The 15165-nt window shown below is 45.2% G+C and overlaps 1 protein-coding gene across 3 annotated transcripts in view; it reads left to right on the top strand.

Moving 5' to 3' along the window:
* The window catches only part of ABL1 (ABL proto-oncogene 1, non-receptor tyrosine kinase), an 83381-nt gene that overhangs the window by 47710 nt on the left and 20506 nt on the right, over positions 1–15165 (top strand). Inside the window, exons 1-4 of one of the 3 annotated variants that reach the window (XM_037400089.1) lie at positions 1156–1701; positions 8956–9059; positions 11072–11245; positions 11998–12293. In XM_037400089.1, coding sequence (XP_037255986.1) covers positions 9029–9059; positions 11072–11245; positions 11998–12293 — 501 coding nt within the window. In that variant the 5' untranslated portion in view covers positions 1156–1701; positions 8956–9028. Of the gene's footprint in view, positions 1–1155; positions 1702–8955; positions 9060–11071; positions 11246–11997; positions 12294–15165 lie in introns of those variants that run through there. The other 2 variants (XM_037400088.1, XM_037400087.1) reach the window with 2 other exon arrangements.

Below are 15165 nucleotides of genomic sequence, written 5' to 3'. Positions count from 1 at the left end.
CTGTTTCGGAGGCATGCTCCTCAGATGTTGGAAGCATGCAGAGTTTCCCCTAAAGTATTGAATGTTTGAAAACGTTGGAGGGTAAAAGAGCACTAGTGAGTCAGTAACCTTGCCAAAATAAACTGTCAGATGTGGAGGGAAGTTTTCAGGGACAAAAATGAAGATTTGCTGCATTTTTGATCCTGTGTGTGACACACTGAGTGAGTGCTCCACATGTTGCAGTGGAGTTTGTGATAGGGTTGGCTTCCCAGGCCATTTTCTCCAGCCTCTCTATTCTGCACCCCCGATGAACTGTGCGCCCTTGAGCACCTCTTGCTCGAAGCAGCAAAAGCACCCCAAGGTTCAGGAAATGAAAGGGGATTTTAGAGTGGAAAAAAATGTATTTGTATATGCGTCCAACTTGCTATCTCCTGTATGTATATGTACACAAAATTTTATATATACACTCGTATAGAATATAAATACAGAAACAAAAGTGATGGTTGTTTTAAAATGAATTCCCACAATCATGCTAGAAAGTAATTATAAAAAATGGAAAACTGGAGAGTAGTAATGGATGTGTAGCCTTGAGAAACCTGCAAAGGAAAGGCACAGTTTGCAGGGGAAAGGAATAGTAGATAGTGGGAGAGTGAAAACTTTTGGCCTCTTGTGCAAGCAGAGTAGTATCCTGAAGTGTAATTACATCAGCTGAGATTTGAATCCATTTGCCTGTAGTTATCGCAGAGGTGTTAAGACAGCATCTTTTGGGAAGGACCTCCAGCTCCCCTGCATTTCTGTGCTGGTTTTACAAATGGGCACAGCTCCCAGTTTGCTTCTCCCTGTTACGAGGCGCCGTATTTAAACAGTTCCCTTAATACGCTGTGAAATGACACACTTTTAAGACTGACTGTTGCTTATGATTCATTGGTTTAACAGACCCGCGCACAAAGCGCCACGAGCACCAAGGCAGCAGCGTTCTTCTGTAATCCTGCCTTTCCCCCCTTCCCCACCCAAGGAGGTCTCTCGCAGGCAGGGGGGACTTGTTGATTGTCACCCTCGCCTCTCCGGCGCTGGGAGGGGAGGCAGGCAGGGTGCAGGCAGGCAGGCAGGAGGAGGGTTAAGGAGCGAGGGCGTTGCTCGCCTGCCTGATGTCATGGAGGCAGGCAGCGGCTGAAGGGGGCCCTTTGTTGGCAGCGGAGTCCCAGCAGCCCTGCCTGCACCCAGCGCCCGGCGGCATGCGGGCAGCTGCCGCCAACTGCGGGCACGAGTGACTGTCCAACTTGGTTGGCTTTGCTTTTTTCCGCTTGCTTTATTTTCCTGTTCTTTTTTTCCCCCCTCCTCTCTCCCGCCAAAAGAGTTGGGAAGGAGGGAAGATGGCTGGAGTTAACTCCCCGGGAGAGGAGATGCGGGGCCCCAGGATTTTCCGCCTCTCAGGCTCGCCCTTGTAATGGTTTTCAGAGTGCTGGATTTCTTAGACTTTCCCTGGATATTTTGTTTTAGACTTTTCCTGGATTTTTTTAGACTCTTACTGGATTTTTTTAGACTTTTGTAGACTTTTACTGGATAATTCCACAGTGCGAGAAGAAGCTGAAGGCGGGGGGAAGGGAAACCAGACAGCCAAAGCCAAACTCTAACAAATGAAAATGTTGGAGATTTGCTTGAAATTGGTGGGTTGCAAATCGAAGAAGGGGCTCTCCTCCTCCTCCAGCTGCTACCTGGAAGGTGAGTACCCAAGGGTCAGCCTGTGCCCACCGATGGCTGGGGCTGCTGTGCTCGTGGGGGGTACAGCCGACCCTGCCGCCGTCCCAGACGAGAGTTTTATCCCGTGCTTGCACGCTGGGGCCAGGCTTGGGGAGACGTTTGGTCCTGGTCAGCTTTAGGTTGGGCTTTTGCATGCTGGGGGTGAAGGAACCAAGCGGGGTACGCGGCATCCAGGCCCCAGGTGACTTTCATTAACTGCAGTATACAAAGGGAGAGCGGCTCTACCATTTATGGTTGTAAAATGTCAAGGGATCTTATTGCCGAGCCCATAAGCAAAGCCGTATCTTAAGGCCTCTGCTTTATTTTTTTGCCAGGGGAAGGATCTCCCTTATTTTGGTCGTGTGAGGAGGATGGTAAAACCAACTCCAGGCTCGGGAAGAAAATTTAGATGAGTCCATCAGTAAAATATTTTCAGTGTGTGTTAATACGTAATCTCTTAGTTCATTTTGGTTATGCCCTTGTTCAGTCTGCTTTCCACAGGCATTCATTTAACTGAATTTTCTTGCGTGTTTGCTTTTAAAAAGTGATTTTTGAGTCACACCCACGGTTATTTGTAGACCCTGAGATGTTAAACATATGGACATGACTAGTTTAGGTTGAAAGCCTGGGTGACAGAGGCATCGTGCTGGGCTGGGGGACTTGGGGCTGAGGTCTTGCTTGGCAGGATCTTGAGCAAGTTCTTCGCCCCAGCGTGGCTTCACCCCTGCTCGTGGAGCAACGTTACAGGCCCCCTGTGCGGGGCCGTCTCTGGTGCTCTGGGCTTCTTGAACTTCTTTTGTGTTGCTTGATATTGCTTCAGTAAAAATAATCCGCATGCCAGGAGGACCATGCTAACTCATCAAATCAGAGGCACGAAAGGCAGCAGCTGATTTCCTGGGGCCTATCGCAAGTCACTGTTGCTCAACTCTCAAATATTCAGTGGAGAAATGGTCCTTGGAAATTCATAGGTTAGGAATCTCAACATCTACAGATGGCTTCTTGTGGCAAACCCATTTGAGGAAATTTCAGATCAAGAGTCTATAGTTGCATTTAGTGGCACTGAAGAATTTTCTGTTGTCTAAAATCAAAGAACAGTTTCCAGAGAACTTTTTAAATTTATTTAAAGTTTAGGAAACCTAATGGTGGGTGGGTGCATATGCATAATTTTGATCTTTCCTACGTGATTGAATTCTTCTGTGATCTTTTAGGTCTATAAAACCTCTGTCTGTCCCCTGCCTCTGGTACTGCTCAGGCACGGCCAGGCTGCCTGTTGAGGAGCTCTGAGCCATTCTGGGCCTCCTTTCTGCGCCCTTGGATCTTTCAACACAGCCCTGGGAGAAGAGAGCATCTGGGGCCTCTCTTCCCTGCAGAAATGAATGCTAAAGGATGATGTTACAAGGGTGTTACCCTGACTGTTTTTGCAAGTTTTCTCTTTTGTGTGTGTTACAACCACTCCCCCCTCCCCAATTTGCAATGCAGTTGCATAATAGGATTAGGGCATAGTTTGACTTGCTTGTATAGGCAGTATCAAGTTAAGAACATAATCGTTGACACAATAAATATTGTAGTAATTCCACCTTCTGCTTCCCAGAGGCTGTGGTTGCATATTTACTTTTTGTGATGAGATGGGAAATGAGCATTGAAACAATTTTTAAACAATCTTCTATCAAAGTAGCCCAGTCCCGTGTCTCAGCTCAGCATGGGGCAAACCCGAAGCCAGCATCCAAGCAGCTTGTTAAATGTGAACAAATGTGGCAACTGCATCCTTAATGCTGTAACTGTTGGTTAGGACACAGGCAGCCCAGAACCTACCGAAATCAGCTGTCGATCTCTTGAAGAGCAGGGTGGGAAGCAAGAATCTATACTCATCTGGGGGAGGGAAAAAAAGTTTTTAGAAAGGGTAGGATTTTCTGCTATCCCTTTCTAAAGCTGAAGGTCCCCACATGGTATTCCTAGGCAGGTTTCTTATTAAAATTATTGTGAGGTTGAAAGTGCTGTTGAGAACTCTTCAAAAGAAGAGTTGTGGTGGCTCGCCCCAACACCCTGTACTCCAAGGGTGCAAGTGAAAACCATTTGCTTGCATTACTCTTAAGAACATGACAAGTTTTTAAATATGGATTTGTTAATTTTTATAGAAACGACTTAAGCTTGGCAGATTGTGAGAAGGGGCCAAGGGTCAGAAACTAGGGACCATTGCTCCTGGATACCTGTGAGCAGCATGGGATGGCCAGTCCATTCCCATGCGCATCCCACAGCCTCGATGAAGCTTTTGAAAGGATTAAGGGAGATGATGGTGATATCACTGGAGGATTTAACTGTGCTCTTATCTTAGTTGTATGGGAAGCTGTTGAGGACATGACGGGGAAGCTGAAGCTTTTTTTTGCTATAGTAGACTATGAAACCTTAAACATAACTGCTTAAAGGGTGAAAAGTCCATTAGTTGTGTGGAAAACCAGCTGCTGCCAGCAGGATAGATTAAATTTTACCTATTCCAGTTTCTTTCTTTGGTTTTCATGTGTTAACAAAAACACTACAGTGCTTTGTTGATGACTAGCATGGGACTGTAGCAAAATCAATCTGTTATATTTTTAAACACGCTTCTTGAAAATACTGTATTGAGGTTGGGTTTGATAAAGGCTGATGTAGTGTCAGGCACATGTGTAGTAGGTACATGTCTTTTGACCAAGTAATCAGGAATGGAGTTGGTTTTTTTTCATGGTGGTCCTCTTCTGAAAGGCTTTTATGCTCTGTTAGGCTTGTTTGTAGAGTCTCTTTTGTGGTGGCGCGGAGGTATGGCAGGTGCTACATCCTATTGCTGTGCACTTTGCTGTGTGCAGGCAGCCTGCTTGCTGAAAAAGTTGAGACCTTTACTTAACTTGATCAAAAATAAGTTTAAACTGGCTTTAACGGTTACTGAGATTTCATATTGATGTTTGGCTGGCCATTTTTTGCTCTGGTTTCTATTCCCACTAGTAAATATTATTCAAAATGTGAGAGATCTGAATTTCTGTCATCTGCTTTCTCCTTTCTGCCTTTGCCAAACTGAATAATTCCTTACCCACTTCACACCAAGAAAGGGTAAAGAGTAGAAGGGACGAGGCACAGCAAGTACTGCTGCCAATCTGATCTGGAAAACAGAACGTGTCCATGTCCCAAATAGGGGCTGAAATAGTATTGCTGCCTTTTTGGGCTTGCCCTGCCACTGAAAGGCAGAAGCCTTGTTTAAAACCTGTCAGTGTTCTCTGTAAAGTTTAAAAACCGTTTTGGGGATGCTAGTAAAGTCCTTTGTTTTCTAACTGGAATTATTTCAGTCCTGCCAGCTGTCAGATAGTCTCTTTCTTGCTTTTTTTTCTTTTTGCTTTTTTTTTTCCTATTTTCCTTAAGAGTGTCTTGTTACAGCTGGAGTAGACAAGCCTGAGGAGGAGGAGCAGCCTGTAGCCATTGCCCTGTTCCTGGAGAGTTTCTTTTTATGCATTTGGGCACATATCGAGCCAGACACAAATCTGCAATGCCAGCGACTTGTTCTGCCCTGATGTTGGTGGGATCAGCAGGCACGTCTTTGGTCAATCCGTTAGGAAGAATGAGTGCATTAAGAGAGTGTTGCTGCCTCCCAGGGAAGAGCCTTCTGTTTGTTTCCTCTTTTCCTTGGCTATTTTCAGCTCTTCGCCTCTTGGCCTTTCATCTACCATCACTCAGTAGAGTTCTTGCTTTTAAATATGTTTCTGGCTTGTTAGTTATGTGGTTGTTCCAGCAGTTCTTGTCGCCTGCCCCATCCTTATTAAAAAATCTGGCTGATCGTGCTTGTTGCCATTTCTCTTGGGTTGTGGTGAGGAAAGGATTATCATTTCATAGGAAAAGCTGTAACTGTCTCCAGACCTAAAACTGGTCATCCGCAGACATGTTAGTACTTCCCTGATAGTCTGGGGCTGCTTAGTAAAACAGGGAAACACAACAGTAAATCTCAATGATTCTTGCTTGGTGTCTTCCCTCCCCAAGGCTCAGAAAAGGGCAAACTTCACTACTACTGCTCCCTTAGTAATGAAACCAAAATAAAAATTATAAAGGTAATGTTTTCAGAAATATACAAGTGTCATGGAAGCTCGCTTGGATCGGTTACTTTTCCCCCTTCCTCTCCCAGAGGTTATAATCCAAAGTCGGGCAGCAGCTTAGTAGCAGATTTGGGAGTAAAATCCAAATTTCTGCTGTAACCACAATTCCATTCCACACGTCTACACTGTGATCAGCTGGCTGCAGAAGGATGGTATTTACCGTGTCACTAAGGGCTTATAAATGGAATAAACTCAGCTAATGCACTTGAGTGGCACCTGCAGGATAACGTAAGAGGGAACTTTCAAGAAAACACAAACCAAATCAAAACAAAAACAACCAGCCAACAGCCCGCAACCAACAAACAAACAACAACAAAAGCCCCAAGGTGACAGAATCATCTCTTGGAGGAGTGGGAGAAGCCACATCATCAGGGGTGCTCAGTGTTGGATGAGATGAAATAACTGCAGTTGACTGTGAGGGCCTGTTTGTGCTTAAGCAGTGCAGCAAGAGCCATGGGTGACCTTGTTGTCTCGTGTTTGCATTCAGCAGATGTGGTTTTCATTGTTTAGAGTGCTGGAGATTCCTGGCGGCCGTTCGAGGAGGAGCGCAGCCTGCCTGCAGGGTGAAGGCACCTTGCTGGGGGTGGAAATAGGGTGGCACAGCGGGGAAACTGGCCCAGCACAGGGGGAACAGGTCTAGCTGAGAGAGGCTGGAACTAATTTTGTACTTCATCTCTGTATATAAATGCACGATATTTTAAAAGTGATCATTTGTCCTCATTCTGGCTGTAAGAATATGAGCTTTCCAAATACCAGCCAAGAGCAGAAGCGATAGCCTTTGTTGCAGAAGATTGTATGGCCTGTGCTGTGGAGTAGGTGGCAGGAAAGGCTGATCGTGATCTCACTAAAGGGATGAGTCTGAAATAAAACATGAAATGAAACCTTCCTTCTTTTTGGAAAGATCTGGTTTATGGATTTTTTAAATTTTTTTTAATTAATTCATATTCTGTCAGGCCTAGGGAATCTGTGAGGGCCACTAAGGAAAGAGTGGGACAGAGGGACAGCTGCCTCATCATATGTGCTTAGCTGGGAGCATTTGGATGTAGTAAATCTGCATAGCTATTCTGCCATTTATCATAATTTCTTCCGGGGGAAAGGAGAGTAGCAGGGATGTAGGGGAAGGAGAAGCTTTAGATAGCATGTGTTGTACTTCTGAAGAGATTACTAGATGTATTCTGTGCTCCTTCGCTCTAGAAACCTTGTGGAAAAAATGCCAGCACAGTTTGTAAGACCACAGGATGTTTGTTTTGTAGGGAGACAGGAGGTCTCTTCCTTCCCTCGGGACTGCCCGCACTCAGCTGTGGAGGAGCCGATTGTAATTCTGTGCTTCTGCCTGTTCTCCAGCCCTTCCCTTAAATTATGAAGGAAATCTGCATGCATTGGTCTAGACCAGAATTGTTCATATCTGAGAACTTCTTACATAGTCCCTAACAATGACTCATGACTCTGTCTAAACAATAATTAGCAGGAGATAGTTATGCTTATGAAACCTTTTAATGTGCAAACATAAATATCTCCTGGTAAAAACTTAATTTAGTGCGGAAACAAAGACATTCTTATGGCAAATGCCTCAAAATAGAAGCTGCTGTTGTCTTATTTCGAAGCCTGCTGCGCTTTAATTAAGAGTTATCATTTAGTTGGTGTTAGTGGAGAATTGAATTACAGCGCTGCCTCGGGACTCCTCCCAGGAATCCAGGTGTCGTCCAGAGCACGGTTTGATCAAGGTAATAAATTACAGTCTCGCTGGGATGCAGCAGAAGATAAAGTGGACGTGTGGAAGGAATCACAGTGTGGAGGGAACAGATTGAATTATGCTTGCTTCCTGCCCCATTGCCGTGCCAGGATACCCTCCTGTAGGTGTAGCAGCCGGGCTGATTTATTAGGAGGAATCTGTCCCATTGAAGAGCTCAGCAGTGCTGTAAAATTGTGGCTAAAACCAGCAGCAAGAGCTGAAGAAGCTGTACTGTGTTGAAAAAGACCTTTAATACATATGAACAGCAATGTCCAATTCCTGCTCCGAAAGACTGTACTGTCTGGGCAAGTTTACTAGAGAATTGCTCAGAGGGGTAAATACTGCTGACAGCCGGCTGTACGTGGCTCCCAGATGGACATGTCCTGTCCGCTTCTCTCGCTTTATGGGTTTGTGTCCTGAGTCTGCTGACAGCTTCCTCTTGGGGCCCAGACCTTTAAAAGTGTGTTTTGTCACGGTCTATCAAGCTTCTGCCACACTCGGGTCACCACAATTCTGCTCTTTCCTTTACCCTGTTCTCCGTGTTGACTCAGGGCTTCATCCTCCCTTTCTGGCTGCCCTTCAAGCTTCATTCAGTCACCACCACCTCCAGCTCAGTTCTTAACTTGGGGGTCCTACCTTCTGGGAACACCAGCCCTAACCCAACCCAGGAGTTGGGTCTCGCCATCGTGCTGTCCTGCGCGGCAGTGTTCACACACAGCGCGTGTCTCTGTCAGAGTGCCCACGGCTGAGCAGGGGGTCAGCTTGGAGAGTACAGAGAGCACCAGCCCATCTATGTGTAGCCTCCTATCTATTCACTGGGGGACTTGTGTGGTTTTCCAGCTTAGCAAATTCTCATAATTTATTTAACAGCCCTTTCTCTTGTCAGTCCACGGGTTTGCAGACATTTATCACTGAGTCAGTGTTTGTAGGAATGTCATCGAGCAACACCAGCTTTCCTTGACTTTCGCACCGCAACTTGTGGGTGTTTTCGGTGTTTGACACAGTGTTGTCTCATGGTCTGAGTCAAAGCGCATACATTGGCATCCATGTGTAATGAGTTGGTCCCAGCATCGCCGCGGCCTGGGCACGAGGGAGGGATTCTTGCGGAGTGCTTGGCTTTCCTCCCGCATCCCCATCTGTGGCCGTGCATGAGCCGTCCTGTGCTGGGCTGCGATCGCGCTGCAGTTGGAGGGGAGCCTGCCTTGGATTTCCTGCCTTCCTGTCGAATCAGTCCCCCGTGGGCGACGCGTTTTCCTTCCTAACGGAGGTTACGGTCCATCCCACCATGAAGCATGTACTAGTTTGTGCCATATTTGGGGGAGAGCATCACAGCGTTGCTCCTCGCTGAGGTTGTATATCTGCTACTTGCAGCTCTCTGCTGTCTGTCTGTTCCAGGTGTTTACTGATGGTGTAACTCCTTGGAGTATCTCCAGTCACTGCAGCACCCTGTGTTTGATAAGGGAACTTAATGGGCTTGACAGGATCAAAGCGTTTTCATGGTAAAATGATTATAGCTTAATTTTCTGAAAGTGGATTTTCTGTTTCTTTTCTCATTGTCCCTCTTGAAGCAAACCCAGGCTATTAAATTGTATTCTTCAGGAAACAGGAGGGGGAAGTTTCAAGTTGCTTTAAAAAACAACCCAACACACCATCTTCTCTGGCTGTGGAATCATTTAGAAAGCAGAATTACCTGACTTCTCTGATTCACTATAACAATATATCTCCCTGTAGATATGGTTTGGCTAGGCAAACAGGCCCAACAGGGTCTGTCCTTGCTGTTTTGCTCTCTGCCCACGTATACAGTATTACCTTTTCCAAAGAATACAGTAAGACTCATGTTCATAAATAACCACCAAGAGAGCCTTTACCAGGGGTGATCTGACCAACACGTCGAGGACACCAGATTGTCTGTGGGTGAATAGTGGCATTTCCACCACCAAAGCTTAGAAAATAATGGGATTAGTTATTTTTTGTACGGTTGGGGTTTTGGGGGTGTGTTGTTGTTTGGTTTTTTTTTTTTTTCTTAGCATTTCCCCATTGGGAAATGTATTTTGGACCTGTCCCAATCCACACTTGATTTCCATATGTTTTCTGGTGTCAATCGTATCAATTCTTCACTGGTTTACTAGTACAGCTTATAGTGGATTTCCAGACCAAACAATCAATAGTGTTAAAAGCATATTTTGGTGTGATTGCATCTACATAGCAGGCCCTTGCTAGTGAGTATTACAAGTATAAAGAGAGGATTGTGCTCCCAGGTGACCTGATAATGTAGAAAACACTTGGCCTGGGATTTCTCCCTCCAGACCTCTGCTGTGTTCGCCTGTGCAGAAGAGGGATTCAGCAGTGAGTGGGGGGAGCAGGTGGGGGCTGATGCTGAGTAATGAACAATTTCGTGGCACGAGGACTGGGCATGAGTGCCGTGTTTCCTGCCCCGTAGCTGCACTGCTGCGATGATTTGTGTGCAGTGCTGTGACCTCACTCAACGAACTCATCCAGATGGAAAATAACCCTTCAAAAAACAAGATTTTCACAACTTATTGCCCTGGGTTTGTGCCAGCACAGTCATCGTGCAGCTCCCAGCATAGCTCGGGGTGGCATGTTACAGCGAGGAGGCACAACTACCTAGAGCATCACTGCCCCAAACACTCGAATCGTGGTCTGGGGTGAGGGGGTTGCAGGAGCAATTGCAGTAAAACTCCCTGATGTACTTGGACTTGCCTGATGCTTAGTGAATATTACATGCCTAATGTGCTGCAGTATACAGAAAACTTGGGCGGCTGGTTTTTACTCACCTGTGAAGCTCAATTTTTAGGAATCTGTTTTTTCCTGGAGGTATCTCAGGGTTCCTAAAAACGTAGAAAGGTTATTGTGCATAGTATGCTCGCCACTGTGCTCTGGTTTCAAGAGCAACAGGCAGGAGAGAGGGCAACAAAAAAGGCATAGTCTCGTATTCAGATAAGAAGAGAAATTATTAAAAACGCTGTGAAAAATGGAAGTGCATCCCTTGTTGGTAAATATCATGTCTTATAAGTCTTGCCCTGCCTAGCTGGCTGTGCTGCACGTTCTGGTGATTTCATTTATAGGATAATTAAGGGATTTACCTTTTAAAGGTCTTTAAAGGTCTTGAGTTTGTTTTCAAATCTAACCATTCCAGCAGTTAGGTATGAGCCAAAGGATTTACAAGCAGCAAACAGCCTACGTGAGCAGCATTTACTGGAGGGAGGGAAAGGGGCTTTTCTCTCTCCTGCATGCCATGGGAGGCAGGAGCTGGGGGCTCAGGAGCTGGGGGCTCAGGGCAGGCTGGGGACAGCTCTGGAGCAAGGGTGTTCTGCCTATGCGGCAGGAGGTCTGCATTAAAGAATTGTGCATATCTGTCCTCTGATGCATGAGGAGCACACGTGTCAAGCAACGATGCAAATTAGAAAATCAGAGTGCGTGGGTTAACCAGATGGCTTTTATCAGCAAAAATGAACCTGCTTTTTCCTCTCTCTCTCTCTTCCTTCCCCAGAAGCCCTTCAGAGACCGGTAGTGTCAGACTTTGAGCCCCAGGGTCTGAGTGAAGCAGCTCGCTGGAACTCCAAGGAAAACCTTCTGTCCTGTCCTAGTGAAAATGATCCCCATCTTTTTGTTGCACTGTATGATTTTGTGGCAAGTGGGGACAACACCCTCAGCATAACTAAAGGTAAGGTAGCTGGGCAGAATGGTACTGGGAGTGTGTGAGAAGCCGTAGGAAGAAAAGTCACTGTGGAATAACTGAATTATACACTAAACCCTATGGAATTTTTTTTTACTGTGGGAATTCTTCTTAAACAAATACAAATATTTCACAGAGTCATAACCTTTTAAAAGGTTAAAACTGTCTGAAGCTTTTGCATTGGGCAAGAAACTGTTTGCTAAAGCTAAGGTCTCCATTAGGAGCAAGAATTTGAACTGAGAAATTAAACTAAGCTGATTTTAGAGGCTGGCCTCTGTCATTTTCATAGGCCTCCAAAACACAGTCCCTGTATGAAAAATGACTGCACAGATATGATGTTTTCTTACTTAGTCCTTCTGTTCCTCATGTGTACTCCAAGTCACAGCTGCTTATCTTGCTAATTGAAATGATTTTTTTAATTGTTTATCCATTCATGTTCTGTCCTATCCCCATCAAGCCAACTCAGTTCAAATAAAATTGCTGGATTCACTTTTTAAGCTCAAGCAGTATCAGAGCTGGTACAGAACTGCACGAGAGCCTAACAAACTCCTGAAGCAAAACATCTGACAATTTGGCTTTGAGGGTTCCACTCAAGCTTAAAGAAACACATACGCCCCCTGCTTAGTCAGATACCTATTCTTATAGGAGATTGTTTAATGATCTGTTAGCCAGAAAGAACCTATCTTTGCTCTCAACTCACAGGTTTGCCATGTCTAAATGTGTTTTCTTCTTGTGTTAAGGTGAAAAGCTCCGTGTCCTGGGCTACAATCATAATGGGGAATGGTGCGAGGCCCAAACGAAGAATGGACAAGGCTGGGTACCCAGCAACTACATCACCCCAGTGAATAGTTTGGAGAAACATTCCTGGTATCATGGACCAGTGTCACGTAACGCTGCTGAGTACCTTCTGAGTAGCGGTATCAACGGCAGCTTTCTGGTGCGAGAGAGTGAGAGCAGTCCAGGACAGAGATCTATTTCACTGCGGTATGAAGGAAGGGTGTACCACTACAGAATAAACACTGCATCTGATGGAAAGGTAGGCTGCAGGCTATCCAAACCATGAAAGAAAACCTTGCCAGTGTACTTTGTTCACTGACTGCACAAGGCCAGGTAGTTACAATTGAACCGAGCAGTTCTGAACCCTGCTCACAATGTTCATCATCTGTGGTTACAACAAACTGTGAGATTCCAACACGGCTATGACAAAACACTTTTACTCCTTTAGCAAACTGCTGGTGAGGTATACTACAGCTCAGCAGCAAAACACTTTAAGGTGGGAGATAGTAAGAGTTACAGCAGAGCTGAATGTAATAATGTCATTAATAAGAGATTCTGAAGATGAATTCTTATCCCATATGTTCAGAAGATAATCTCTTTGCTGCATCAGAAAAGTCAGTGCCTGTTGCTAATAATCCTGTAAATATTAGGGACAGAATGCTTTTTGAGCTGTTCTGCAGTATTTTTAACTACTGTTTTGATTTCTCTACAGTATTTCACCACGATCATTGGAGACGGGTAGGCACTTTCACTTTTATATGGGCCCTGTCTCTATTTTGGTTGGTTGTTTTTTTTTTTCCCTAGATCGTTGTGTGCTGTAGCAGTGTTGCATTGCCGTGCTTTGTGGATGCTGCAGAGAAATATCAGCATAAAAGTGTAGTTTTCCACAGTTTTTTGTTTGACTTTCATGGAAACATTTCTACTGTCATTGGATTTTGGAAAATCTTGGTTTTTAATGAATCCATTTTAAGCAGTGTCTCTTTAGATCCTGTGCAGAAGTTGAAGTGTGGGTCTGGAGCATGGCTGCTGAGGCTCTTCTTGCCAGCATCTAGTAGATGACAGATTCTATGCCATTAAAGTACTTAAAAATTAAAAAATAAGAAAAATCAAGTATAGTAGTGGCATACCATGGCCAATTTTCCTTTATCCTATGAGAGCTTTATTTTCCTTACAGCAATGTTGACAGCAAAATCTTTAGTATGAAAACATAGGGAACTGCTACATAGTGTTTCCTACTTATTGGACTCATCACTTTGAAACCTTTAATAAGATAAACAGATTTTATTCAGTAATGAAATGCTTTTTGTCTGCTTTAGCAAACAGATTGTAATTGAGACAATTGTGACCATGTTATTTAAGGCAACATATTTCCAAGTTATGGCACTTTGATTCTTCCCTTTTCCTCCCATGTAGACACACTCTGTGGTCAAAATCGGTGCTGCGAAGTGCTGACGTGCAGCATACTTGAAGGACTACATGGCAATCTGCAGTGTTATTCCTCCTTCTGTCTCTGTAGTTGATATGCCTTCTATTTACATTGATCCTGGTAGATGAGCAGCGTTCACATGTGAACATTTTGAACCCTGGCCCCCTTCAGTTGATGTAAATAAGCACATGTCTGTGAGGTGATAGCACATGTTGTCCATTTTAGCTGTAAAGACGTTTGGCATATGAAGGCTTTCGTCCCAGCAGAGCTGGTTTTATCCCCAAAAACAGTTCTGCAGAGCTACAATAATCCGTTCAGGTCTGTATTAGGCAGGTTAACTGTTCATTTTCCACAAAGTTGCTTGAATTGGTGTTTTTGAGAAAAGGTGCAGGTCAGCACAGTTCACTAAAACAGATCTGTAACTGATGGTGGTTGAAAATACAAACTCAAGAAGCAGCAGTGACAGGGCTGTGGCTCCGGGGCTTTGGCTTTCCATGCAGGGGTGAGCAAAGGGGTAGCCACAGTCCTCCCAGTTGCCGTGCCAAGGGCCAGCATCCTAGCAGAGGGGTGGTTTGCTGTGTTCAGGCTGCAGTTTGCAGCCTGGTGTGTTAAACCCCATCAGTTTCAATTTGTGTTAACGAGCCAGGCAGCAAATTGCAACAGCTTAGCAGGCCACTAGCAGCAGACGTGCTGCCTGCTCTGCTGCTGGGCTGGGGGGCACTGTGCCCTTCCAGCACCCTGTCCCCAGCTGTCAAAGCTGAGGAGCTAGGAAGAGAAACGGCTAACATCCCTGCTTTTCCCTCTGTGAAATGGAGACTGCTGGAGCGGGTTGCCTGCTCTGAGCTGCTCGTGTCGCACTCTATTACCCACGTCGAGAGAGCATTGCTTTGCCAAGGGAAAGCTCTTACCTTCAACTCTCTGAGCACCTGGGGCCTTCCCAGCCTGCTGTATCATTAGTCAGCCTGTCCGGGGAATTTAATATCTGCAGTAAGGATGAATGGCTTTGGTGGGATCGTATCCTGCGACTGAGAGAATGTACTCTCAGGAGAAAGAGGTATTAGAGGAATGTGTGGAGCAGCTGCTGCTCAGCACAGCGGTGTGCTGTACATCGCACAGCCTTACCCAGGCTTTTTCCTGGAGGGACTAGGAAGAGATCAGAGGTGTGTATGTCTGTCTTGATTTTAGTACTATTCATACTTGAATGCATTGGGGTTCAAAAACTTCTTTAAAAAACAATAAATCCTCAGGGTATTTTTACTTTATTTCCCAGTTAAATGTGTCATATTCTTCCGGACCACCTTTTAATGTTTTGCTTTGTTGTTCATTTGTTTTGGTTTGGGTTTTAGTGGGCATTAAAAGTGACCTTTCCTCATTTGGCTGGCACAGTGCAGCTAGTCATCTGGTAAACCATTTCCGTGGTAGAGAGGACTCGGTTTTCCTGACTTGATAGTACTTGAGGCAAAGCCTCCTATTGAGTAACCCAACTGAATAAACAGTGTTGTCCAGCCAGTTCTTCAAATCTTGCTATCCTCAGCATTAAGGGTGCAGGATGCATGTCCTGCTTGAGTCTTTTGGAGCCTCCAGTGGCTGAACTGGATGCAGACTCGCTCCTTTATCATGGACCTTCATGGATATTTTATGTGGATGTTCAGTTTTGTCTGCTGACTGGGGAGGGGGAGTCCCATTGTGTTAAGGGTGCACTGGA

Source organism: Falco rusticolus, chromosome 9 (genome assembly GCF_015220075.1).
Source record: "Falco rusticolus isolate bFalRus1 chromosome 9, bFalRus1.pri, whole genome shotgun sequence".
NCBI lineage: Eukaryota > Metazoa > Chordata > Aves > Falconiformes > Falconidae > Falco > Falco rusticolus.
This window is presented reverse-complemented; position numbering and strand designations above follow the sequence as displayed.